Consider the following 27,975-nt stretch of genomic DNA (forward strand, 5'->3'; position numbering starts at 1 on the left):
TCGCCCCACCCTGCTGAGCTGGCAAGAGCCCAGGACTCAGGTTGACAGAACATGAGAGCCTCCCCTGTCTGGTTCTAATTAGTCTTTTTTTTTTTTTTTTAAAGATTTTATTTATTTATTCATGAGAAACACAGAGAGAGGCAGAGATACAGGCAGAGGGAGAAGCAGCCTCCATATAGGGAGCCCAATGTGGGACTTGATCCCGGGACTCCAGGATCCCACCCTGGGCTGAAGGCAGGCACTAAACTGCTGAACCACCCAGATGTCCCTTAATTAGTCTTAATTATGTGACAATGGGAGCTTTAATTGCAACCCCTGCCCCCCCCCCAAAAAAAAAAAAAAAAAACATGAAGTGTTTCAATGAACTGTGGCTCCTAGGAGCTATCACAAAGCCCGGATGACATGCAGGCTCCCTGACCTGGCCGTCACTGAGGATGGAGTGGAGGGGCCCCAGCTCCCCCGACAGCTCCAGGATCTCGTTGTCATCTGGCTGCCACCCAGACGACCTCGAGGCCTCCAAACCTGGTCCCCCCTGAGCACTTCTTCTGCAGGGTGAATCGCCAGGACGGCGTTGTGGTCCTTCCTCAGCCACGTGCTTCCTCTGCAGGATTTAGGAATCTATCTGGGTCCCTGAAGGTCAGAGCAAGCGGAGCAAGCGGCTGCCTTTCTTCCCCTTTCCTGGTGTCTCGTGGTCAAAGCTTCACTGAAGACTCAATGCAAGGCTTACGGCAAATCCCACGAACAGGCTGGCATGACTGTGTGGACGGGTGGCCCTTCAGCCCTTGCAGAGCAGTGGGGTGCGGGCCTGGCCACCAGCCTGGGGCACCCAGGGCGTCTGTGTCACCCGTGCAGGGGATCAAGTCGGAGACCTCTCAGTGAGGTACTCGCTCCAATCCAGAATCCCTACTTACTGAAGATGCATTCATTGTTTTTGTGTTTGGGTTTTTTTGTTTTGTTTTCTGTTTTTGTTTTGAGATGATTGTGATTGGATTTTCCAGGTTCAAGACATTTCTTGGCTCCGAGTCGGAAGAAGGTACACGGTGTAGCAAGCAGCTGTATGTCCCATGCTCACCAAGTCTTGGCGCCGCATGCCACCTCTGCTACTTATCAGGAGCCCGTGGTGTGTCTCCCCATCAGCATTTGGAGCTACCAGACTCCTGAGCAATGTTTATGCCCCACAGGTGACAGTAGCTCAGGCCTGCATGGGAGGGAAGCTCCCAGGTGGGGCTGCCTCCCAAGACCTGGCTCTGGACGCTGAGTGAAGTGCGAGGCCATGTGAGGGAAGAATGGAGAAACAGGGTGGGGATGGCGCCAGCCCGCGGCAGATGAGTCTGGCACCTGCAGAGGATGAGCAATGGAGTAATGAGCCGTCAGCGCTCACAGAGCGGGGCCCCTCACCCCAGTCAGCCTCGAGGGGGGGCCTCCCCACAGCCGGGGGTGCACAGGAGGATCCCTGGGCACGCAGGGCTTGTGTCCCAGGGGTGGCACCAGGTGGGAGCAGAGCCTGTGGCAGATGGGATCCAGGTTGGGGTGGGGGGTGGGGGGCTGGTCCTGAGGCCCAGGGATCCTTGAGTTTGGCAAGAGTGAGAGGCAGCCCAGCGGGAGGGCGTGTCCATACCTGTCTGCTGTGACCCCCAAGGCCCAGACATGGGACGCCCAGGCACCCCGGAGGCCACCCTCACGCCCTTCCCAGAGGCGGTGTGTCCTGTGGTCGGCCCAGGAAGTCCCGCCTCCCCTCCACACCTGGGCCTGGAATTCTGATTGTGCCTCCGCGAGCAGGTCCAGCCATGTGTGTGGGTATGCGGGGCCGCTTACCGCCCTCATGCCCCCACACACCAGGGGCACCTATTGTCTGCTGCCATCAGTGGATGTCCGGGTGTGTCCAGTGTTTTGTACAAATACAACCCTTACCAACACGAGTCTGTGTCCCGAGGGTCATAGGCTGACCCCGCTGGGCGTGCACAAGTGGAGGCGGTGGCAGGTCAGACAGCTTGTCCCTGGCCTGGACGAGATGTCCCTGTGCCCTGGTGCTTGGTGGTGTCAGTCCTGTGGCAGGGGTGGGGGGTGGGGGGGTGGCCTGCAGCCCGAGCAAATGCGTCCCTGACGGAGGTGTCCCAGGGCATCTCTCATGCTGAGTAGAGTCTGCTCAGCCTCGTGGGCACCATGACCCCTTGGGTCCTCCCATCAGCATGTTCTTGCCACCTCACAGACTTCTTTGCCTCTCCCGGGCTGTGGGCTCGGCTACATGACCACTGTCGTGGCTCTGAGCCTCTTTACTCTCTGAACAGGGCCTCTGAGGACCAAAGGCTCTTCATTTTACTGAAGCAAATCCAGGTGGGCTTGTCCTTGTCGGTGGTGTGATCTGCGTCCTGGCTCAGCTGTCTCTGTCCCATGGCCCTACGTTCGGAGCTGGCTTCCATGTGCTCCACCGTGGGCCAAACCCTGCCAGGCCGAGCACCATCCTCCTCCCTCTGGGTGCCTGGAGCTGACAGAGACATGAGGGGGAGCCTGAGGCTTCCCGCTCCCAGCTCTTGTCCTGCATCCCCTGGGCCTTGCACTGATGCTGACCTAGCTCAGGGCACACGGTACTCTCCCCCCGGCCTGACTCAGCACAGGTGGAGCATCCACGAAGGTGCCTGGGCTGCAGCATGGGACGCGGAGCCCACCGTGGTGCAGAGCGCTCTCCTGCAGCGACCCCACATGCCTTGTGAGGGTGGCCAGGCATCAGCCAGGGCCAGCTGGCTTCCTGCGCTCTCATCCTCCATAGTCCCCCATGGCCCCTCAGTGGCTCCCCCCAGCCAGGCCCCCCTCCCACTGAATGCTGATCCCCCGCCAACCACGCAGCGGGAGGGGGGGTGTTATTTTTCTTTTGTTTTCATCCCAATGTTGATGCTCTTTCTGGTTCTACACCTAATGTTATCTGTTGGACACAATTTGGAAAATGTGGTAAAAACATATAAAGAACATTTTCCCAATGATGGTAACTCGGGGCCTCAGACTCTGTGTACTTCATGTCTGTTGTGACCCCACCTGGTGCCCCAGCCTCTGGACCCCAAGGCGCTCTGGCGAAGGAAGACATGCCGCCTTGGCACCAGGCGCCGGCACAGGGCTGTGGAGGGAGGCCTGTGAGAGTGCCCGCGTCACCTGGGCCAGCTGGGCCAGCGGGGTCCAGTCACCTGCTGAGGAGGGCCGCCCTGGGTAGAACAAGGAGGACCCTGCGTGAGGTCCACTGAGACCAGGTGGATGTTTGCAAACAGCAGGTTGCAACCCATCAGCTGGTTGTGAAATCAATTTAATGAGTCCCGAGTAGCGTTTAAAAAAAGAATAGAAGCACCCATTTGTATGACGATCATAGAAATGATGATTTCTATCAGGGTGTCATTCATCACGCTGCGGGCCAGCCCAGGAGAGTCAGCCTCCCCTCTGTGTGTATGCACCGGCTGTGGCGTCAGGCGAGCTCTGTGAGGTCTGGGTTGACCTTGTGGCTGGGCATCAGGGGAGGCACCCAGGAGGTCCGACCCAACCAGGAGGTCGGGTTGAGGCTGTGGGCGCTGTGACACGGGAGAGAAGGTTGGTGGTGCTTCTGCGGGACTCATCTAAGACCCTGGATAATCGCCCCTCCTGGTGTGTCACCTGCTTCCTGGGGGCGCAGGCATACCCATTGCCATCCCTCCCTGTCCTGTGGCCGAGGATGGCACACCCTCTGGTCTGGGGGTGGCACACCATGGGTGGGGCTGTGTGGCCATGTGGGGGCTCCTGCAGACTGGACGCTAATGACCTAACCCGCATCTTGCCGTAATTTGAAGTCGTCCTGCTTCAGGCTGGGCCAGTTCCTTGTGACACCGACTGGTGCCTGGGCGGGGGCAGCAGACACAGCGGCCCCCACCCCCCACCCCGGGCAGTGTGGGCTCACGGAGACTTTGCTGCACTGGAGGGGGAATGAGTGCTCGCAGCAGACACTGAGCTGCCCAGGCAGAGGGCACAGCTGTCTTGACGGCAGAGCCGAACATGGGACGGGGTCAGGCCCGGAACATGGCCACAGCCTGCAGCTCATGGAAGGGAAGCCCAAGGTGGCATTTCCCAAATATGTATGATGAGACACTGCCCAGTGCCTCCCCATGTCTTTATCCTGTGTCCCCTGCCCCCGCCCCAGATGTCATGCGCAGCCCCCCAAGGAAGCTGCACAAACCAAGGCCTGCAGGGTCCCGTGTGGGAAGCCCATGTGGGTGTCGGTGTTGCTCACCACGGACGAGTCCACCTTGCACTCTGGGGACATGGGGCAGGTGCCCTCGGGGTGGATGATCCCTATGGTGGGTGTGGGGCCTGATGCAGCCAGAGACCCCTGCCCTGCTGTGGGGGCAGCAGACTCCTGTAATGAGCCAGGCCGGGCACCATGAGCTCTGCTTCCGCGGCAGCTCCACGGTGCTCATGCTCTGTGGGAAGCCGGGGCTTCCCACCCTGAGGGCGGGGTGACTGGTCTGCCTGCCCACACAGCGGGCAGGGGTCTGCGTGACCAGGGCGGGCTCTCCCACCCTCCCAGGTATGGAGGACAAATAGCACTTCTCAGCCTGCTCGGCAGAATCGCTTCTTGGAGCGCTATCTGAAAATAGATCCTCAATTTCACAGGTAATTAGGATCTTCCTCCGGAACACCATTAACCACACCAGCGCCGTGCACCCAGCAGCCCCCAGGCTGTCGTCTGTAATCATCTCGTGGCCTACATCTGGGATGGCCGGGCAGCCACGACGCCTCCCGTTGCAGAGCAAACCCCAACGGCCTGTGGGGCCTCCAGCATGGTGGGGCTGCGGGCAAGCCTTGGGTCCAGCAACAGAGGTACCCACCTCGACGCCCTGGCCTCTCCTCCCTGGCCCGCAAGCCTGGCCCTTTCTGACTGCTTCAGGCCAGTGAGACAGACTCACACTCTGGACATTCGACTGTGCTCTCACTCTTGGCAGCCTGGTGTTGGGTTTGCCTGGCAAGTTCTGAGTGGGGTCAGCCGGTGAGCAGGCTGGTGTTGGGGTGGAGCCCAGAGCAGGAGGCAGGGCTGTGCAGGGCCAGGCATCCACAGGGACAGGCTGTCGAGCTCTGATGGGTGCTATTGGCGGGCAGGTGAGCAGGGCCAGGCGCCAGGGCAGACCCACCATTGGGGGCTGTGCTGGGTCAGCCACAGAGTCGACCTGGGCAACTGGGAGAACAGGGGGAGAAGGTGGACGATGAGGGAGCTCCCGCCACAGACTGGATGGCCCCAGGGCAGCCTGGCCACCCTCCAACCCGCTCTTCGCCCCCGTGTGCCCGGAACCCACAGGCAACATGGGGGCGATGTGAGTGACCACACAGCGCACAGAGGGCCCGAGCCTCCCTCACGCCGTCCAGAACAGGGGCCCGGGGCGTCCCGTCAGGACCTGTTTACACTCAGGCAGGAGGGCTCCGTCCCAGAGTCGGCCACGCATGCTGCGGCCCCTTGCCAGATAGCCTCCTTCCGGGAGCAGAGGGGGACACGGCAGGGCCGGGCTGGGTGTGCATGCGGGCCGGGGGGGACCGGGAGTGGCCGCCCGGGTGGCCGTCCCGTGCTGCCCGCCAGTTTGGGTGGGGAACACTCAGGATTTGTGTTCTAGCCTGGGCTTCCAGGCGTTTATGAAGGCATGTTCGTCAGGTCAGGGGAAATGCACGTTGTGTACACTTTGTTAGGTTGCCTTACCGCGGCACCCCCAACACGCGGGGCGCCTTCCCACCCGCGACAGGCTCCTGTCCGTGGAGGCCACATGGCGGCTGTGTCTCCTTGGGCCCCGCGGTCACCGGGAATGGGCTGGAGAGGGGAGAGTGCCCCGGGCACGGCCCCACTGACCAGAGTCTCTGTCGGGGAAAGAGCTGGCACTCAGTGTGGGAGGCGCCTGGCCCTAGCTTTTGGAACTGTCAAGAGGGGAGGGGGCCTGGCACGGCAGGGACGCCCCCGAGACCTGCAGACTGGCTTTCTCTCCAACAGTGCTGTGCAGCTCCTCGGCCAGTGTCTGTCCTGGGGGTCTTTCCCGCGGGTGAGCTCCCCACTGTCAGCAGCTGGACTGGAATTTGGGCTGCTTCATGTGGATGCTCTGGGGGAAGCTGCTGCCCCGTGGGTACCTCTGGACAACCTCAAGTGGGCCTGCCAGTGGCCGCTCCCAAGTGGGGTCCTGGGGTGACAGAGCAGCCTCACCTTGCACCTGCCACCCTGAGACGATTCCCCATCCACAGAGGCCGTGAGATGGGACCCGGTTCATGGCCGAGGCTGTTGGATCTGGGACATTCTGTTGGGCAGTGTTGCAGCCGGACCCGGGGGGTGTTGGCTGTGGCTCTGCCTTGGCCTCCCTGGCCACATGCTGCCTGGGGTGCCAGGGTAAGACCAGAGGAGTGAGCGCTTTTGGTTGTTTGCTTTTGACTACTTACTAAGAAGCACAATAGAGAACACTGTAGAAAGTTTAAAAAAAAAAAGATATAAAAACACATATAAAAAGATATAAAACACAAAGGTTCTCCCAGTCAATCACAATTTAGCAGAAAATCTGATGAAGCCAAGCACCTCATTTGAGTCAGGTTTCACTTCACTTCATATGTGCCATTGTGGATCCTGCAGGTAACTTTCCTCTGCTTGCAGCAGTGAGGAAGGTCCAGGCCTCAGAGAGAATGGACTCCAAGTCCAGTAGGTGTTGAGAGGGGAGTCAGGCAGCCCAGGAAAAGCCGCAGGCAGAGAAGCTGTGGCTCCGGGGCTCCGGGTCCCTGGCTGGTAGTCATGTGGGCCTGTCCCCTGCTCCGACAGCGTTGGGGGGACAGACCGAGGAGCCCATGGGTCTGCTTTCCAGGGAGGCCCTGAGACAGCGTGCTGCCTGGCCCTGCTTCTAGAACCAGCTGGCGCCCCCTCTGTGGTGAGCAGCTTGTTGCCACCGTGAGCCCCCAGACCCACCTCCACACCCTGCGGGGCTGCATCTCATTGCTCCTGTGAGGACGAGAGCCGCAAGGTATGAGCCAACCCCCCCACCCCCAACCGTCAGAGCACAAGGCCATGAGCATCCCCGGGGTCCAGGCTTGGAGGGGGCAGCGGCAGGGGCAGGGCTGTCACAGTGTATGTGGGAGACACCCTGCGGGATGGTCTGGAGGACCCATGCAGGTCCTGCTGGCATCTGGAGACCCCTCAGGACAAGGGAACCCAGCCATGCTCCCAGGACAGCAGGGCCTCTGCTGGAGCTGCCCCTGTAGCCACAGGGGGAGGAGGGAGGAGAGGGGAGGGCAGAAGGGGTAGGGGGTGGGAGGAGGGGAAGGGAGGAGGAGGGAGGGAAGGAGAAGGAGGGGTAGGGGGTAGGGGGAGGAGAAAGGAGGAAAGGGATGGGAGGGAAGGGAGGGGGGAGGGAAGGGGAGGAGGACAAGGAGCAGGGGAAGGCTAGTACAGGAGAAGGAGGGGGGAAGGGAAGGGGGAGGGGGGGAGGGGAGGACCTCTTCTGGGTGCAGGGGTGACAGAGGCAGGACTCCAGGGTGGAGGATGCCCCCACCCGGCCATAAGAGCGTCTCAGGTGACCTGGGAGCTGAGGGGGTGAGGAGCAGAGCGCTGTCTGCAGGAGTGCCTGCTGCCCGTCCACTGCTGGGCCTTCAGAAAAGGACACATGGCACGGCCGACAGGGCCCCAGGTCCTCTGCGGGGCTCGTGGTTGCAGCAGAGCTCTGCCAGCTGGGGGGCCATCAGATGGGGTGGGGTGCAGGTGGCCACCCCATGAGCCTCCCACCTCCCAGGGTCTGCATGCCCACCCGGCAGGGCCTCTGGGGCTCAGAGGTGAAACGTGGCCTTGTTGCCGTCGGCTTCGGCGTGGCTCCTTCTCCGACCTTCCAGGCTGTGCAGACACATGACGCGGTGAACCAGTGCTGGGTGAGAAATGGCCTCATCGTGTTTCAGTCCTGGTGACGCTGTGGTGGCCATGGCAACTGCCGGCCTCGTGAGGCCAGGGGCGCTCGTGCCAAGCTCCAAGCTCTGGGGGGAGCCTTGCAGGACCTGGAGCCTCGCGTTGTGGATCAGCATCCGGCTTCCCAGGCACCCAGCAGCCTAACCACAAAGTCAGATTTTCGGCAGCTGCACGGTCCCGCTGCTGCTCACCCTGGCCCTCAGCCCACTGCCCACTCCAGTCCGTGTGTCTGTCTGTGTGCTGGCTGGCGGTTCCCAGAGCGTGAGGTTCAGGCAGTTGGGGCTCGTCCTGAGCAAGTCCGTGGCCACAGGAACAGGGCGCAGGCCATGGACGGGAAGGGACCAGCAGGCACTTGGGGGCTGTGAGTGCCACTCATGTCCTGTCTAGGCCAACACTGGGACAGGGTTCAGGGGTTGGGGGGGCTGGGCTTCGCACTGTGAGTGCTGCTGGGGGATGTGGAGCCTACCGTGTCACCACGAGCCCGGGGCCCCAGGCCTCCGTCCCACATGCCGTTTTCAGCTCCTTACGTGCCTTTCCCCCGCGTGGGCCTGCTCAGCCAGCCGTCAGAGACACTGGGCGGGTTGTTTAGCAAGAGCCAAGATCAGTGCAGGCCTCCCACGGGGAGCCTGGGTCAGGCTGGGCACGTCCTGGAGCTGTGGTCCTGGGGCTGGGCTGGCCAGGACACAGATCCGGTGATTCAGGACAAGCTGCCATGCGTCACAGAGGCCTGAGGTGTCTCCCTAGGTGTGACCAGCTGAAACTCAGCTCCACCAACAGCAGGTTTTCCACTGGCTTTACCAAACCTGAAGTTCACGGGATAGAAGCCTAATTGGCGTTTGGCAAAATCTACCCAGAATTTCCACGTGTCTCCCTCCTCCTTGTGTTTCTGGGGATGTCACAGCAGCTGCTCCTCCAGGAGCCCCGGGAACCGGCCCTTCCAGCCCCACAGCCTCTTCCCATTGCTCCCCCCACCCTGGCCACTGTACTTCAGGTGAGCCGTGGGCAGAAGCAGGACCGTGGAGTGGCCTTGCCTGGATGCACACGTGTGCGGAGAGGGCTTCGAGGGGGCGCCGACGCCCAGAGCCTCCCCACCCATTGTGCAGTGCCAGGGGAGCTTGCTCTCCAGTGGCAGGGGCCATGCTGCCTGGGGTCCCCAGCCCGGGGGGTGGGTGTCAGGAACGCGAGACTGCCTGGTCGGCTGGCTACTCACCCGTGCTGCCCAGGAAGATGGTCTTGGCGATGGAAACCTGGCAGCCAGGACCAAAGCCACGTGGTCTTCAGGCCTTTCCGTTCTTGTACGTGGTGAGCCAGCAGCAGGCGTGTCCAGGTGGCTGGTCCCGTGCGGGGGGCCAGATGAGCTCCTTGGACTTTGAGGGCTGGACGTGGGACAGCACATGGGTTCCAGGGCCACTGGATACCTCGGCCACTTCTCTGATGAGGTGCATGAGGTTTAAAACACAAATGAGGAGCAGCGTGCAGGGGGCAGCAGTGCCTCAGGTGGTCTGGATGTGCTGGCACTGCCCATGGAGCTAGGGTTCGCGGTCAGTGCAGAGTGTAGGACTTGCTCCTGCACCCCTGCCTCCCACTCTGCCCCAGGCGCCACCGCTCCTGGAGGGCTCAGGGAGGTCATGGGGGCGGAGCCCGAGGCAGCCAGTGGCACAGCTTGCATTTCTGTGCTTTCCTAGAAAACTCACTTTTCTTAGATCAAACGAGGATTGGGAAGAAAGATCATGGTACCAAATAAAGTCACGTTTATTTTATTCAGTCATCTTCTGGATAAATGACTGGCTTCCCCCTGCCTTGCAAGAAAATGCTCCAGGATGGCAGCAAGAAGAGAAAGGAGGGAGGGTGGCAGGAAAGATGGGGCCCAGGAGGGGCTGGGGTGTGCAGGGGTGCCGGGGGCGTCCTGGAGCGGGAGAGGAACCACAGGGCCACACAGGTCAATCCGCTGGGCGCGACGGTGTAGAGGGCCCACCGGGAGCACGCACCTCACCTGACCCCCGGCCACCAACCCCCTGTTGGGGGTCAAATGGCATCTCCCCCAGGACCTCAGCACACAGCCTGATTGGGACATGGGCTGCTACAGGTGCCTCAGCGAAGACGAGGCTGTGCCAGGCTGGGGGCCATCCTTCGGGAGGGTTGGCATCCTTGGAGGGCAGGGGAGTGTGTGGGAGGAGGCCCCTGACAACACAGGCAGGAATGGAGCACCCTGAGGGCTTCGGGCGAGCCCCAGAAGCTGGGTGGGGCCTGGACAGACCCTTCTCCACACCTGCTCTGTACGTCTGGCTTGTGCTCTGTGAGGGACAGGGTACTGTTAAGGCTGCCCAGGGTGGGGACCATGCGGAGGCAGTCCCAGGACCCTGGCATGGCCTCCGAGGGGCCTCCATCTTCCTATCCTCCCCCTGCTGCCCTTCACGGTGCAGTGTGGCGTCTGGGCGTGGGCTAAGCCAGGGAGCCCACTGGGATTGCCATCATGCTAATTGGACCTAATGTGCCAAGGTTCCTGGGCAGGTCCCGACAGGAGACACTCGAGGAGAGTGACAGATGGGCAGAGCAGCACCACACAGTATATGAATGCCCCCCCCGCTCCCAGTGCAGGTGGCTCTTCTGGTGGAGGGCGGACAAGGTCTGCTGAGCCCCCTGCGGGACGAGGATCCGGCACCCAGAGCCCAGGACAGGGCGTGGCTGCGGGGGACTTTAAGCACTGGCACAGGGGAGGCCACTGCTGGAAGAAGGCAGGTACCTGCGGGCTCAGGCCCTGGGAGTGCCAGGTGCCATCCCCACCCCACATGGCCTCCCCGCATGGCCTCCCTGCATGGCCTAGGCGCTTGCCTGCAGGCTCATTCTGCCACAACCCCTGGAGGATCCCCACGGATGCCCTGTCCCAGCCCACTGGCCTCTGGGGATCCTACCCACCCCCTTACTGGCTTCAGGCCACGTCTCCACAGCCCCCTCATTGGAGCATGCCGGCGCCCCACTTCCTTCAACCCCAGGATAAGAGCTGCCTGCCCCAGCTGCGGGGCCCGAGCCCCCTCTGCACTCACACTTCATGGCGTCTTCCCGGTCTTGGCCGCGTCGGAGGCGCCTGTGTGATGGCAGGGCCTCATGCACAGTGGCTCGCGTCTGCCCGCCTCAGTAAGGAAAGACATTGCTCACAGCACAGCTCCCAGGCCAACATTTCCTGGGACATGGTGCAGGTTCCGAGGTGCTTGCTCCCTGGAGCCCCTGGGCCCCTCGCCGACCCCCAGCTTTGGTCGGTCCAGCCATGGACACCACCGGGACCGTGTTAGGGGCCACTGCAAGGCACTCTTCACATAGCATGGCCAGTCAGGGCAAAGCCAGCAAGTCCCAGGGCTGTCATCACCACCACTGAGCAAAACTCAGGCAGCAGCACTGGATGTGACCAGGTGGGCGTCTACATGACAGCAGAGAGAGTGCCGGGATGCAGCTGCGGCTGGGCCAGCCTCACGGTGACAGATGGGCCTGGACAGCATCTTGCACAAACGTGGAGCAAACCCATGCACCAGGAGTCATGCACCACTGTCCGTGACTGAGTCCTCAGTGCTTCCATCCTGACACGACTGTCTGATAACTGCAGGGACAGAAGCGAGGAGAGGAGAGGCCTGGGTGGGAGGCCCTGCACCCTGGGAGCATAGCCACCTCCCTGCAGGAGCACAGAGGCAGCAGCTGCCAGGGCTGGATTGGCACCCGCACGCTGTGAGGCTCCTGCTGGCTCTGAAGCCCGATGGCACTGTGTACCCCATGTTCCCCAGTGGCTGCAGGGCCCCTGTTCCAGGCCAGCTCACGGCCGCCTAATACGTAGGCACCAGGCTCGTGGACAGCCCGTGGTGTAGGCAGCACTCTGGGATGACCCCTCCTTCCTCTCAAGCCCAGGGGTGACCCTGCTGTGCCCCCCGGAGTCCCCTTCCTGCTGTGGGTCCACTGCCATCAGACGGCCCTTCGTGGGCTCTCCCCAGCCTTGCCTGTCAGGGGCCCCGTGCCCAGGACGGGTCTGCGGGGACAACCCCTGGACAGGCCTGCGGGCTGCTTGTCCCGGACATGCATCAGAGCACTGGCAGCTCCTTCTGAGTGAGGCTGTGTGGACAGGGCGAGGCCTGCAGACAGTGTGCCTTTCATGGATGAGAAGAGGGCTGGTGCGGCAGCGGGGTCCTTGTGGATCCATTTGTGCAGAAACCAGAGCCTGGCCCCTGGACAGGGCTGCGTGGCTGCCAGCTGCCCCAACACTGCGCCTCCCCGTTGTGACGCAGGGGCTCCGTCTGTTCTCCGCTTCCCTTGGCGCATGTTTGCTGAGCACCTGCTGTGAGGGGCAGGTGAGGCCGCACAGTTTCTGGCCCCTCCTTTCCGGGGACACCAGGACTCAGCACAGAGGCGTCAGGAGTGGAGCTGGGGCCCCGTCAGGAGATGCCTGCAGACCCCGCTCCTGCACTGAAAACCAGCCCTTGCTGTGCGGCCCGGACATCCCTCGCGGTCTCGGGGCCTCTGTCTTTGGCCTGAGGCCAGCAGGCGGATGTGCATCCCAGAGGCTGATCCTGAGGACCCAGGCCGCCTGGCAGGAGGCGCGTCCCCGACCAAGTGAGGGGAGGGTGTTGTCTGAGCGCAGCTTGGGACGAGGTCAGGAGGAGGCCAGGGGGTCAGAGAGCAGGGCCTTCCCTCCCTCGGGTCTTACATCGACTATCACTGCGTTTAGGCTCCAGGAGCTCCCGGCAGCTTTTATTAAACTGTTTGCAATGTAAACAGTGAGCTCTTAGGCTTCAATTTTCTAAACTCATATGTGAAGCTAAACAGACTTGGCCTCAGGAGTTTTGGCAACGTGGACCCTGTCTCGGCGCCAGCCCGTGCGAGCCATGGTGAATGTGCTTCGCAAACCACAACTTTAGTGTGAAAAAAATACCGCTCGCCCACCAAGACGAAAGATGGAAAACAACACACCTTTATTCCACGAACAAAGCACACACTGATGGGTCGAGTCGGGGCACGCTGGGCACACAGCGTCCCAGGGAGCACGTCACCGTCCCAGCACACCTGGCTGTCAGCAGAGCCAAGCACCCGCCGTGGATGTGTTTTTATCGAGCCCCCAGGCCCAGGCACCGTGGGGCAGGGGTCTGTCCTTATACCCGCTCCCACCCCTGGCCCAAAGTGCCCTGACCGCTTCCACCCTGCGCCCCGTGGCCTCCTCACTCCCTGGTGTGTCCTGGGCACAGACCCCCGGTGCACTGGGTGCCGGAAACCAGTGCAAGTGGCTGTGAAAGACACGAGGCCTTGGAAGCATGAGCTCTTCAGCCAGGAAAGGTTTGACTCATGGCCCAGAAACAGCGCTTCTTCAACGAAAGTGAGTCACCCCGAAGGCTCGGCGCTCAGGAGAGACACTAGCTGGTGACGTGGCTGGGGGTACGCAGGGCATGGCAAGCTGACCAGGGGACAGGGCTGCAGACAGGCCTTGGCTCTGAAGCACAAAGGTCACCCTATGGGGGCCTGACCCGCACGACTGTGCCCTGTTCCACCACATGAAGGGCTCCAAAGGGGGCAAGTGGAGGAAGGGGGAGGATGCGCCTGGAGCCACCAGCCCTGACCTGGGGGGATGGGGGCCATGACCACAGGGGCAGAGAAGCCTAGGGCCAGGGCATTGCCCCGTGCAGGACATGGCCTACCCTTGACATTGTCTCTCTTCTGAGCCTTTCTCTGGTCCCCTGGCCCAAGCGAGGCCTTCTGCTCTGGTCTTTGGGCTGCCCCTTACACCTGCTGCACCTGAGGGGAGGCCAACCTCTGTTGGTCAGCTGGCTGGGCTCCCACCTGACTGGCCAAGGCCCCAGTGGTGGCTGTTGGTGGCCACAGCTTTAGGATTAAGGGAGGGTCTGGACTTGTGTGAGACACATGTCAGCCGAAGCAATGGTGCATCAAGTGCCTTCTGCAGGCTGGCCTGGGGGACAGGGTGGGGGATGTGGAGCTGTTGGTCGGGCCGCAGTGACTGAACCCTAAGTCTGGCCCTGGGACCCGACGAGCTTGAGGCAGACCTGACTTGGGGTGGTTGCAGGCCCCGGGGTGCTGGGGGCAGAGAGGTAACTGGGGCACAGGCATGGGGCAGGATACAAAGAGGGCCACCGCCCAAGCCCACAGCAGGGCTGCCCTCTCCAGGACGTAGTGTCTAGCACACGCCTCTGCATGTTGGGTTTGGGGCCCACGCACAGACGCTGATTCTGGGCTGTTGGGAACGGCAAACAGGAAAACATGGGAATGTAAGGAACGAGGTATTGCAGCTGGAACCTCGCCTGCTCTGGGGCTCTGATGGACATGGCTCCCACTCAGGCCCCATCCCCTGTGGCCTCCTCAGTGCCCCACCCCTGCCCCCAAGTGCACAGGATGAAGTCCCTGGAGGGCCACCCCTCCCCGAGGGCCCCCCATCTGGGCCTCTGGGCTCACGGGAGCACCAGGAGATCCAAGCTGAGGGGAGCTGGCCGTCTATCACCAGTGCCCAGGACGGGAGGGCAGCCTGGCCGAGGGCACCTGATGAAAAGACTGAGGGGCAGAAAGAACGAGTCCTGTGGGGCCAGCCCCTCAGCCGGAGTCACATCTGCCTGGAGACGACAACCAGCAGACACAAGGAAACCCAGATCTGGGCGCCACAGGAAGGGCGCAGGAGAGCTCCTTGACCCCAGCAGGGAGTAGTCATGGGGCCCAGGAGAGGGTGAGCTGTGGAGGGTAAGGGTAAGCTCAAGGGACCCCTGTGGCTCAGGCAGCCTATGGGGACAGGGAAAGGAAGGCACACTTCCTGAGACATCAAGACCCAGACCCTTCACCCAGGCTGACTGAGTTCCTCCCCCTCAACTGCTCAGCTCTTCCTGCCAGATGTTCAGCGCTGCCTCAGTTTACTGACTGTGCTTTAGGCAGAGCCTGAATTAATTAAATCAATAGAACTTCTCTCAGGGCCTGCCTGCCCCAATCCTGTGAACCATAGGCTTGATGGGCCCTAACACACTGTGTAGTAGGATGACAGACACAGCAACAGCTGTGTGGGGAGATGCGGGTGCGGAAACATGTAAAACACGTCAACTCAGTGGGAATAGATGGATGGAGAGAGGGGTGAGTGGATGGATGGATGATGAGTGGATGTGTGGGTGGACGGATGGGTGGACAAGTGGGTGGATGGGTGGATTAGTGGATGGCCGGATAGATGGACTCATGGATGGATAGGTAGGTGGGTAGATGGATGGATGAGTGGAAGGGTGGATGGATGATGGATGTGTGGATGGATGAGTGGGTAAATGGATGGGTGGATGGATGGATGGATGATGAATGTGTGGATGGATGAGTGGGTAAGTGGATGGGTAGATAAGTGGATGGATAGATGGATGGATGGGTGGATGGGTAAGTGGATGGATGGATGAGTGGAAGAATGGATAGATGATGGATGCATGGATAGATGAGCGGATAAGTGGATCAAGGGGATCAAGTCCCACGTCGGGTTCCCCGCATGAAGCCTGCTTCTCCCTCTGCCTATCTCTCTCTCTCTCTCTCTGTCTCTAATAAATAAAATCTTAAAAAAGAAAAACAAGTGGATGAACCAGTGAATGAAGGTCAGATTCTCCCTGTAAAGCATGAGCACAGTGAGAAAGTCCTGGAACCTTACAAGTTACCTCTGAGACATGTCCCCCCTCCAACCCAGTCTCAGTAACTTCATCTGTAGACTGGGCTTTTGACCTGCCTTGTCTTCCTCACAGGAGGGCTTTGAGGGTCAAAGAGGTACAGCACCGTTGAAAAGCACTTTGAAAACTATAGTTGAACTATGTGCATGAGCTGCGTGCGATTATCACCTAGATTAAGTGGAATCTAAATTAGTGAAAATTTTGGGTGAGAGGAATACTGCTTAAAAAAATGCTTTATTCCTTTCAAGTATATGTAGTTATAGGCACTAATTGCTAAAAGTGTATTTTCGAGTTGAAGTCTTGCTGGGCCTATTTCAATGAATAGGGTGAAAATCTCGCAATCAATAGCCTTATTTGCCTGCAAACAATGAACATCCCTAATGTCCTTCAAATTGTTGTGTAAAACTAACATTTAAATCTTGTTTTAAGTGATTAAATTGCCTGGCAAACCCCTTTCTCACTAAAAAAGTTGAAGAGTGAACTTGAACCAGCCAAATATCATTAGCGTCCCATCATCCCACGTTCCATACTGAGGTAGTCTCGGCTGATGTTTTTCGGGTACAGGACACGAGAACACAGAAGGTAGAAACATCCACAGAATACTGTGATCTTCATTTTCTGGCCATAAACCTAGATGCGCCGACAGCCAGTTTCTAGGTTTGCGCTATTTGGGGTGAAAGGGAGGACAGCTGTCCTTGTGGAGTCGCTTGACCTTGGAGAGGCTGCGAGGTGCACCTGGCAGAGTCCTTGAGCTCGGTGCAGGGAGCATCATGTGGTGCAGGGAGCACCGAGCCTGGTGCAGGGAGTCCTCATGCAGGGGAGCTTGGCACAGACATCAGTCACAGAGGCGACGTGACATCAAGGCCGTGAAGGAAGTGTTCCCACACCACCTGAACGCATACCTGTTTCTGCCTCTCCGCTGCTTTTTACAAAAACTATGAAAACCTGTCTCTTGTTTGGGATCCTTTTGTTCTTCCTCCAAGTAAAAAGCATACTTGGCAGCTAGGGCTGCTTTTCAGTCTCTGATGCTTTCCCTTCCGATTAAAATTAAGTGGGGCCCCCAGGCATATCTCGTGATCACAAGCCACTCTCTTGGCCAGACATGCTGTTCTTACGTGAATAGCGTCATTGTTACACAGCCCCAAATGCAGGGAACGTGGAAGAAGGACTAGTGCCCCCATGACAACAGGGCCTGTGAACAGTCAGGCACCACAGCTTCTGTGTCTAGGAAGGTGGACCTACAGGTTCTACAGTCACCCTCTCACCCCAGCAAGCAAAAAATGGGGAAAATCTGTGAAATGTGTTACACAGTCAACCTCAGGCAGTGAGGGTCAGCGACCCCTAGACGGGATGGAGGAGGAGGGGCCACCCAGCCTGGCGGGGGTGCAGGCAGCAGAAGAGGGAGCCGCCAAGGGTGGTTTGGGTCCGTGTGTACACGGGAGGAGTTCCCAAGGCCAGGCAGAGAACCTCTCTGGAGGATTCAAGGGGGCAGTGCCTGGCCTCCCATAAGGCCCCCAGAACAGGACCTACACAGCTCATAGGGCACCAGGCCATGTTCCCAGAAGGGTTTTGTGTTAGTAGTAGGAATGATTATCCCAGGACTGAGTGCTGCTCTGGTCCTACCCACCGGACCTTAAAGGCTTCCAATTCTCCCCAAATTTATCTTAGGTTTAATATAATCCCAGTAAACACCCAACATGGCTTCTTGCAGACGTAGGTTTATTGTGAGATCTGTATGGAGGACACAGGCCCTGGGATACGTTGCTACAGCAGTGTTGGGAAGGGACATGAGGGAGAAGTTACTTGGTGGGACTTTGAGACTCACAGGAGTGCAGCCGGCCTGGGGCCAGCAAGAGGCTTGACCTGCAGGTCAGAGGACAGAAGAAAGAGAACAGTTCTTAGGCTTGACACCAAGGGCACGACCCATCAAAGGAAAAGCTGACAAACTGTGCCTTGTCTAGAAATGAACAGTTCTTCCATCATGAAGATGTGTCAAGAGGCTAGAAGACAAGCTACAGACTGGGAAAGAATATTTGCAGACTATGGATCTGGCGATGGTCTTGTGCACATAGGATGTATAAAGAGCCCCGGGGACCTGGAGGTAAAACAAAACCACAACAATCCCACCAGAAAACGTGCAAAGACGCAAAGAGACATCTCGCCAAAGAGGCTGCACAGACGGCAGGTAAGCGCACGAGAGATGCCGACACTTGTCACCACGGCCGGGAGAGCATTTAAACAGAAGCCACGAGTCAGCATACGCTGGTCAGCGTGGCTGGATGAGGACATCATCACCCACAGGTTGCTAGAGGAGATGGAAACGGCAGAGGAACTCAGGAGAGTATGAGGTCGCACTTGCCCTGTGACCCCGCATCTGCCCCTCTCCATCCTTCACCCTGGGGAAACTAAACAGGTTCACCAAAACCCAAAGTGAAGACTTACGTGTGCAAAGTCCAGGGTGCTAGTTCAACGCAGCCAAAGCACCCGGGCGGATGTGCAGACGAGCCGGTCCTCCCTCCTATGGATCAGACTCGGTGAGAGAGGACAGACTGTAGATCTGCAGCTCGCTGAGCCAACAGAAGCCACTCTCGAAGGGCTATGCGCACACGATGCCGCTGATGATAAGTATGGGGGGGAAGCGAGTGGTACAGGGCAGGCGGGGAGCTGGCATGGCCACGACCAGTGTGTTGGCAGCCATGTGATCTGTAGGTGAGGCAAGATGGCACGCGCGTGCACACACATGCGTATGGGTCTGTAAAACTGGTGAAATCTGAGCAAGTTCTATAAATTCTACCATTGCCAGTTTCCTGTTATTTCTGTGAAAATCCAGTGAAAATCCAGTGGGACCTCTTTGTACATTTTTGGGGGCAATTTCTTGGGAATCTATGATTACTTTAAAATAAAGTGGGGCCGCCTGGGGGGCTCAGCAGTGGAACGTCTGCCTTTGGCTCAGGTTGTAACCCCGGGGCCCGCAGGGAGCCTGCCTCTCCCCCTGCCTGTGTCTCTGCCTCTCTTTCTGGGTGTCTCTCATGAATAAATAAATAAAATCTTAAAAAATAAAAAAAATAAAGAAAAATAGACAAGATAAAGGCTTTTCACAGATACTAAAGCTGAAATAACTTCCCAGCAGTAGAGCTAAATTTCAAGACATGTTAAAGGAAGCCCTTCAGGAAGAGGACAGCAGGCAGGAACCTCTGTCCACGCACAGCAGCGGCCAGCCCGTGGACGGCAGCTACATAGGGAAATAATGTGGGATATTTATGATTTTTTTATTACTTAAATCTCTTTAAAAGATGATTCGCTCCTTGAAGGAAAGTAGCAGCCACAGGTTGTGGCCTTTGTAACATGTGCAGAGGGAGATGTGGGGCAGGAGCTGCGGAGGGGCCTGGGAGCAGAGAGGAGGACTCAGCCTGGTGCAGTGGCCGGGGGCTCCACGTGCATCACCTGGGTCACCTGTAGACTCAGAACCGCCTCGGAAGCAACTGGACGAAGAGCTGCAGCTCCTCCGACTACGAGGCAGAAAGACACAGGATCTGAGCAAACACTCAGCTTGGGGCACAAGAGGACGGTAAGGAGGGAGTGGCTGGTGGGACAGAAAGCAAGTCACCAGTTGGTGGGTTTAGATCCACCCACATTGGTGATTCTACTGCTGGTGATGGCCTCAGTGACCTCCATCCACAGGCAGACCGACACCGCACAGTAGGTCGGCCGCCCGCATCCCGCAGGAAACTTACTCTGTGCACACCTGCGAGGCCTAAGGTCGAGACTGCTAGAGACGCATGCGCCCTGACACGATCCGCAATTGCTATTGGACTGGGTCGATGCCAGAGCAGAGATAAAGGGAGGCGTCCTAATAACAGATGGGGCGGCTAACCTGGAATGTAGACCTGCTCCCACGTCTGTGGTGGGAACCTACGGGCCGTGAGGAGCAGTGGACACATGCGCGGCGGGGTGCTCAGCACTCCCATCCCCACAGATCCGGGCCCTGCGGGCGGCCAGGGTGCCTGGTGAGCATCCACGGAACATGCCACGCAGCGACTTGCTGTGCGTGTGTGCATCACGAGCTCACTAACAGGTCCTGACCTGCAGCTTGGACCGCAGCATGGCCTCCGTCAATACAGAGTGCCTTCTCATAAAGTCTGTTTCCTAGACCATCACGGCCTCGGTCCCACGAGCTGCTGGGGGCAGCGAGGGAGCCCAGGGGCAGAGTGCGGCTCAGAAACCAAGGCCGTGGGGTCAGGACGCAGATGGAGAGAAACATGGTCACTGTGGGCACCACGGCGAGAAACGTGCAGTAAAGGATTGTTGGGGACACTTTACGCCGACGGATTCCACAAACTCAGGGGAGACGGGCAGATTCCCCGAAGGACGTAAATGACCAGAGTTTGGCCAAATGACCAATAACCTGAACGACACCGCATCCAGTGAGGAAACGGTGTCTTCGGGTCCAAGTCCGCCAGCTGCCAGCTCCCAGAGACGCAGTCTTCCCCACTCTTCCCATGAACTGAGGGCAGGGTTTCCAGACCCCCAAACCCAAGGAGGAACAGGTGTGAGGGGGGCGCCTGCCTGGTGCCTTCAGTCCTCAGGGAGCTCACCCTCCATTTCCAATGGCACCGCCTGGACCTGAGGGCAGGACGGCGGCTTCTCGGGCTAACTGTAGGTGGGGCATTCCACCAGCCTGGGTTTGGACGTAGTGGGAGGTGAGGCTGGGCCTGGGGGCGGGTTCTGGGAGGTGGGGGTTGTGTGGCCATTGCTGCCAGCAGGACCCCGTGGCTGGCCCCTTGACCAAGGACTCCATGCTTTCACCGTCTTCCACCCGACTTGAGCAGCACCCATCATCTCCCCACTGGAAGAGGCCTGCGCCGTGGGAATGCGCTGGCAGCTATGGACACCTGCACTCACCTGTGAGCCTGGCGGCAGTGTCATCCCTGGCACTGTGCTGTAAGGATGGAAGACAGGTGGGGGGGAGGCCCAGGCCAGCAGAGCCCGAGGTGCCGGGACGGCATGTGCACCTGCGTGGCTGCAGACTGACTTCGCATGGCCTTGAACCACAGTACCTGGTCTGCCGCCAGGTAAAGCCCAGGAGCTGTGGCAAGGCCGTCCTCACTCTGTGGCTACAACAAGCCCACCCAGGCCCTGGCTGCGCCATCAACCCTCCATCAAGGCTCAGCAGTGTGCCATCACCTGAGGATGCCAGTTCCCAGGAAACAGAGATGCCCTCAACCCAGGGTGGCCAGCACCCTCCCACCCCAGGGCATCACTCGGACATAGCTTCACAGCACCGGGATGACTGTCTAATGGTAGAGCCTGGGCCTCCTGGGGCACAGAGACAAGACCCCAGGGCCGCGCTCTGGGGATAGGCCTTGAGCGGGGAGGGTGCCTCCAGGAGCCCCCAGACGACAGGCCCTTGGAGACAAGTTGCAGTTGTTCTGCGGGCCACACTTGGTTCAGGGGGTTGTGTGCACAGCAGCGTTGTCACAGGCAGGCCCCCGGGGCAGCAGGAGCTGTCTGTGCACCAGGCCACACAGAAGGGGTGCCTGGTGGCGGGAAGGGTGATGGCTGCTCCGTCCTTCCAGGGGATGGCAGCTGCCTCCAACATGGGTCCCACTGGCAGCCCCCCAGGGAGCGTGAGGAGTGGGCGATCGTATAGGAGGCTGTGACCACCACGCTGGTCCTGTGGGGCCGCAGACCTGCCCGGCTCTGTGCCCCGATGGTCACAGACACAGGGCCCGTGAGAGACGGCCACAGCTGTAGGTCAGGCAGCGCAGGGAAGGGCCAGACTCGGAGCGCTGGGCCACGGGAGCCTCGGGGCAGCCGAATGTGCTCACTCCTGTGACGGCGGTCACCTCCACCCATTGCCCCACCATGTCCCTCCACGCGTGCGTGTGTGAGGTGACCTAGCACCGAGGCCCTGGGTGCCTCCCCCAAAGCTCGGAGGTTTGCGGCCCACCCTGGAGGAGGCACGCGAGGCCAGCCCACTTCCCACTGTGGCATAACCGACAGTTACTCATCTCATCCTAACTTAATTTTTTTGGCATCAAGAATTACAGATAGGACGTGCTTCACATGTGAGATGGCAAATTAGGTTAGTGCTCCCGCGTCTGTCTCAGGGAAGCCTGATTGTAAAACCAAGAAGGGGAAACCGTTCTTCAAAACTAAGACAAACAACTCCTGATGCACCTCAGCCTCACGCTGCCAGTGGGGGGCCGAGCCTCGGACAGAGACTCACACGGAAGCCTGTCCATGGGGTTCCCAGCAGCCCAAGGCGGGGCGGCCGCCGATGGCGCTCAGTCCACTTGTGGCAGGACAGTTTGGCCATGACAAGGGGCGAAGTCCTGAGAGGTGCTGTGCTGTGCGTGAATCCGAAGACCACAGTGTGCAGTGGAGGAAGCAAGGTGCAGGGCCTCCTGCTGTCTGGGTCCCACCGTGGGGGTGCCCAGCGCATGTCCATGGAGGCGGGATTGACAGCTCTGGTGGGGCTGGGGCGGGGTGACTGAGGGTGCCGGGCTGCCCTCTGGGGTGATGAAACCATGGGAAACAGATGGAGAGGGGAGTCGCACAGCACTGCTGACGTGCGCCCAACTGTGCACTGTAAGACGGTCAACTTCATCTTACACGAACTTCATGTTAAAAAGTGTGTTTGCACAGAGGCCCTTTGCCTTGTTTAGACACCAGCGTCGGCGCAGGCTCCACGTCCAATGTGGACACACTTCTGGGAAATGTGTAATTACCGTTGTGCAGACACCGTCTTCATGGTGTCATCGGCCGACCCCCTGCACAGGATGTCACAGGTTTGCAGAAGCAGAAAGTTACCACAGGGCCTGTCCTAGAAGAGAGGCTGGGGTCACGGAGTCTCCCCAGCTGGGGACCCCGCCTGCTCAGATCAGGGGACAGCCTTGAAATGGAGAAGCTGAGATACTAGGATCTTTGTTTACTTGCACTTGGTTACGAGAAGACACCGGTGTTTACTGGACTTTGGTCTCACACTTGGGAAGGGCTGGCACCCGGCCCCTGTGGGAGGTGAGTGGCTCTTAAGCTGCCGAGGCTTGGCCAGCTCCAGTCAGCTGACCTCGTCCTCGGCTCCCCAGGGGAGGTTCTGGTCAGTGCAGGTGAGGGTAAAACCCATCAGAAGTGGGCCCTTGGGCGTGTTTCCCTTATTTCACAAGATCACCAAGAGGAAAGGAAACTAAGAAAACGGGCATCTGCAGAAGCACCACCTCTTTGCAGAAACCATCCCTTATTTTGTGGATTCGTATTTTTGCCCCTGGAATATAAAATCCTATTGTCAGGAATGGGGGGGGGGGCAAAACTCGCTTTGAAATCAATAGCTTCCAGGCCATTCTTCGGAGGCCAGCCCAGCACCGGTGGCCCTGCACCCAGCACCGGTGGCCCTGCAAGCCTGCTCTCCAGGTGGATGGAGCTCCTGGTCCTCTGGCAGCCAGCAGCTCTGGGCTCTGCAGCCTGTGCCGTCCGTGGTCACTCGGCCATCTTCTCTGCAGACTCTGCCCACCACCTGGCCCCGTGCCCCGCCGCCTGGCCCACCTGCTTGAACAGGTGCTGGCTGACCACACATTCTAGGTGATGCATATTCCTCTAGTACTTTGCCTCAATCTTAGCAAAAGAAACAGGAAATTTCGCATTTCATAAAGTCCTAAAAGCAGGATATTGTTTCTGACAATTCACAATTGAATTGCTGGAGAAGTTCTGGGTCTCACTCTGGTTTTACAAAGTGGATTTGGGCAGGAAGAGGGGCCGAATGGCCTCTAGGGGCAACACCCAGGGCTGCTCTGACGTGCTACCTTCCTGTGGTGATGGCAGTGACGGTGATGGCCACCCTGCACATGCACACCCCCAGCCCTGGCCACTCTTCTGAGCTCACGGGAAAGCTCCCTGTGCACGGGACCTGGCTGAACGTTTCCAAAGTGCTATGTTCACAGTGTCCTCTTCTGTGAACATGCAGGATGGGAAACCCACTGCAGGAGGAGGTGCCCAGTGGCACTGGGGCCACCCTGTGAACAGCACTTGGCTCAGCTGGCAGTACAGGGACCCACAGCAGAAAATCCCTTAGAATTGACCAGAATTATCCGCATGGGTAATGAATCACTGGCACACTAAGATTGTCCAGCAAAAAAAAATAAAAAATAAAAAATATATATATATTGCTTTATTGGATCTATTTCCTAACTACAAGGACAGCGGACACGTATACCAAATGGTTCCTTTCCATACGACAGCCTATTAGAAGATTCCATGCGAGTCCTAGGACGCTAAGGGTGGGCTAGGTTCTGGGTCATGTCTACATGGAGCCACAGTCACGTGCAAATGCTACAAGTATGGCTTTTGGGTTGGTGTTCCTTCTGGAGGTCAAACAACAAAGACACAGAATTGAACAGAAGAATATCTTTAAAATAATTCTGCAGGAGAGCTTCCTCCACCGTAACATCATTTTGGTTACTGTGACTTACAACCTCCGCCCGCGGGTACAACCCAGGCATGTTCCGTGAGAGGGCATCAGCTCCTAAGGCACAGTCATCGGGTTAAACATGTTTTAATTAAACCATGCTTTTTGGTTATGTGAGACGACCGGTCACTGCTAGTCATCATGTGTTGTAAGCTGTTAATTGTACAAATGCAGCAGGAGCGAAGCTTACACTAACCTACGTATTAACAGTCGGTAATCTGGAACATACTATGGGCGTATGAAAATGTTTTTGGTGATTGTTTTCTTAGACAAAGCAGAGTTATAAGGCTTCTGTGAAGTAATAATCTTAGAGCTGAGCAAGTATATTATACTCCTTTTGCGATGGTACTTTCGGTTGCTTTCCTGTCTGCTCGGTGGGGACGCCTGGGTCCTGAGAATGCACCTCTGCTGATGTTCTGACACACTGGGCTAGCGGCACCACACGGGACCGCACAGACCCGCCTGAGGGGACATGGGTGCCTGTGGACGCGGCTGCAAAGCCCAAGTTTTGTCTCAGATGCATTTTCCAGAGCGGATCCTGGTTATTGCCAATACACAGCCCTTGACGGGCAGGGACCACACATCACCAACTCTGTTTTATTTGTCCATAAATACGAGCCTACGTGTGTACATACATGCAAATGCAGCATCTGTCCTGCGGCAGACAGACTTCTTTTTTTGTCCAGCGACCTGTCTTGTGCTATCATCTTACTTGTGCTACGTTCAAAGCCAGATTAGAAACAACACCCTAGCATGCTACAGCGAACAGTACTACGGTTTCAGTAACACAGGGGAGGGAGTGGGTGATGAGGGAGAGGTCAGAATGGAAGATCCCTAAAATGCACTGACTGGGTAAAGAAGCAGATTGCATGTTGCAGCCCAAGGGAAGCCAAGAAACAGCAGGAAGCACGTGTTAGGTTCTCCTCACGATGCCCAGCTTGCCAGTATTCTAATTTATCACAAGAGAGACAAAGCTTTGCGACGAAGCGTCTTTACAGCTTTTGCTCCTGCAAATACTCTCCTGGTAGCAGACTTGACACTCCATCCTATGGCGCACCCTGATGCTGGGCTCTGGGTAATAAGGCACTTCCAGTGCTGAAGTCCAGGGGTGCCCGGGGTGGGGTGGGGGAACCCATGCAAGGCACGCACCCCGCCCCCTCCGGTCTTCCTGTGATGAGGAGGCGTGGCCGGTCCTCCCGGTCACAGAGCTGCTGCTTTGAGCCCGTGATGAGAATCTTGAGTGAGCTGGAGCTCCAACCGGTACCAGGCGTGTGTTCCGTGTACTTAAAGTCCTTTCGCCAGAGCTCGACCATCGGCGGCTAAGCCCACACCGTGCGGCTTCGGGGAGTAACCTGTGGCCAGCTATGATCGGATGTTGGTGCTGGAGAGATCGTTCCGTATTATTTCATTTACTGCAAGAAAACACAAGAGATAAGCCATTAGGGAAACACAGCTCTGGCTCAAAGTCCGTAAGAACCAGAGGTCCCATCAGCCACGCATTCAGCTAGTTACGGGGAGCTTGTGGGAAGGGTCCCCTCCTTCCTGCTTCCCGCCCCTGGCCTGGGCCTGGGCTGTCCTGGGCCAGCAGCACCGAAGCTGCCCAGGACCCAGCTCGGTGACCGCAGGGGCTGGCGGTGGCTGCGTCACCACTCCCATCCAGAAACATAGTCACAACCTGACCCTAGCACTGTGGGCCCCAGTGGGAGAGGCCAGGCGCTGGTCCAGTTGCGGGGACCCATCCTCTCCAGGCAGGAGCATGCAGCTGGCAGGAGCAAAAGCCACGGGCGGGGCCGGCAGAGGTGCCCCGTGGGGGAGGCACATCCCTGAGGTCCATGCTCCGAGAGCCCCTCTCCCTGGTCTGCTTGTTGGATAGGCTGTGTCCGACAGGAGGGCCACACATGGGGTGGCCTGGGCCTCCCTTTGTTTGGGCTCTTCCTTCATTTCTGTTTCCTTGTCCATGTCCACTATCAGCATGTGGCTTTTGGCAGCAGGAGAGGAAATGAGCAAAGCTGGCAAAGGCCATCGTGAGCAAGCTGCACAACATCCCTCCCTCCACCCTGATGGGCCCCCAGATAGGGGACGTGTCCCCACGGCCCACTTTCCTAACAGAACTGGGGGGCGGAGGACACGGGCTCACGTCACGGAACTGCCCAGGCTGCCCTCCGCCACCCAGATAAAGTCCATGTGTTTCTGCAAAGGCCCTGGCGTGTCCCAGGCAGCTTCCTGCAGCAATTAGCTGGCACACCTGTCATCGCCTCCACTCCCCACCCCCCGAGTGCCCTTTCAACACCCCCCACTATTGTTAAGAAAAACAGTAATAAAATGTGGTTGGGGCAACCAGGAATTGTGTCACGGCTGCTGATAACAGAGCCCAGTGGCACCAGCTGCACAGACAGGAGCCCGACTGCAAACCTGCAGGTCCACCCGCCGCCTGGCAAGGGAACCATCCAGGGTGAGGGGGGTTTGCTTAATACAAACACCAGAGGTGTACAGCAGCCCGGGGTGGGCACACCGCCAGCCCACCTGCAGAGGACACATCTGCCTGGGACACGGATGTGATGCATGACCACCGACATGCAGCCACACCTTTTTTTGAGAATGGTGTTGACCTTCACGCACAGAACACGGGCAGGGGCTGTGGCCACCTGGGTGGCCATGACCCCTCCCAGTGAGCCACTAATGAGGCAGTAATGAAACCCAGGTGCTTGAGCGGCTCTCAGGACACCTGTCCCTTAGCGTCCCAAGGGCAGCTCGGTTAGCTGCAGGCGGTCTTGCCCTGATACCCTGGCCGCGTGGTGGCGCAGGGCTCCCCAGGAGAAGGCAGGGCAGCAGCTCCCGTCCACGTCCACTCATGGCTCCTGGGTCCCCGCCTGAGCACGTGTCCCTCCCCGGCGTTCCGGGGGCCTCAGGTGCCGTGTCTTCCCGGCTCCTGGAGTGCAGGCAGGGAGGCGACAGGCACGGGACACCAGACGCAGTCCTACATCTTCCCGCTTCACTCCTTTGGCCTCTGAGAGTCATGTGTCCAATTTCTACTTCGCAAAATGTGTTAGGTCAAACAACATTTAGACAGAGAAAACTGACAGACCCAAGTGTCACAAGGACAGCACCGTGGTAGCAGAGGCTTCCCAGCAGGGCAGGCAGGTGCTCACGGCGCCCACAGAGCTTGTGGCCGTGGTGGGTGCAGCCCTCATCTTGCGCCAGGCGTGGGCACAGTGGCTCTTTCTCAGCTGCTTCACTCTACGCAGGAGGCTGGGGAGGCCTGGGGCAATGGTGGCTCCCTGCCCCACGGGGGGGCAGCTATGGGTGGGTGGACAGGCTAGCGCTATGGGTACACATGGGGCCAAGGGCTCCACACTGGGTGCGGATGAGGCCACCTGCGCAGGCGCAGCGTGGACAGGATGCCCCCGAGGGATGCGGCTGAACAGAGTCACCCACACCAGACGGGGTTTCCTGCTCATTCCCCTGCAAGGACACCTGGTCTCAGATCTGAACCCGATCCCATAAGAGCAGACACGGGATGCAGAAACAGTTCTTGGGGGGACTAACGTTGGGGAAATGGGGTTCAGGGTAATAATGATGGGGATGTGGGGGGCCCTGAGGGGTAATATTGATGGGGTTGTGGGGGGAGGTCTGAGGGGAATAAGGTCGGGAATATGGGGGGAGGTCTGGGGGTAATAATGACTGGAATATGGGGGGAGGTCAGAGGGGTAATTATGACAGGAATACGGGGGGGGGAGGTCTGAAGGGTAATAATGATGGGAATATGTGGGGAGGTGTGAGGGTAATGACAGAGATTATGGGGGCGGGTATGAGGGTAACGACAGGGATTATGGGGCGGGTCTGAGGGGCAATAATGATGGGGAATGGCGGGGAGGCTTCAGCAGGAAAACCAAGAATCTAGCTCCTCGGGGTTATAGAGACCATAGGAAAAA

The 27,975-nt window shown here is 58.7% G+C and overlaps 1 protein-coding gene and 1 long non-coding RNA gene across 8 annotated transcripts in view; one reads left to right on the top strand and one right to left on the bottom strand.

Annotated features, from left to right (window-relative positions):
* The first annotated feature begins 201 nt into the window (after nucleotides 1-201).
* On the top strand, nucleotides 202-2,921 carry LOC140610038 (uncharacterized). Its single transcript, XR_012011823.1, has 3 exons — nucleotides 202-880; nucleotides 999-1,181; nucleotides 2,289-2,921. It is a non-coding gene; the product is annotated as an uncharacterized lncRNA (long non-coding RNA).
* A 20,810-nt stretch (nucleotides 2,922-23,731) lies between these two features.
* The window catches only part of NFATC1 (nuclear factor of activated T cells 1), a 96,231-nt gene continuing 91,987 nt past the window's right edge, over nucleotides 23,732-27,975 (bottom strand). For all 7 annotated transcript variants that reach the window (XM_072816447.1, XM_072816722.1, XM_072816583.1 and 4 more), the window contains one exon: nucleotides 23,732-25,455. In XM_072816447.1, coding sequence (XP_072672548.1) covers nucleotides 25,406-25,455 — 50 coding nt within the window. In that variant the 3' untranslated portion in view covers nucleotides 23,732-25,405. The remainder of the gene's footprint in view (nucleotides 25,456-27,975) is intronic.

The sequence above is a fragment of the Canis lupus genome, chromosome 1 (assembly GCF_048164855.1).
Source record: "Canis lupus baileyi chromosome 1, mCanLup2.hap1, whole genome shotgun sequence".
Taxonomy (NCBI): Eukaryota; Metazoa; Chordata; class Mammalia; order Carnivora; family Canidae; genus Canis; species Canis lupus.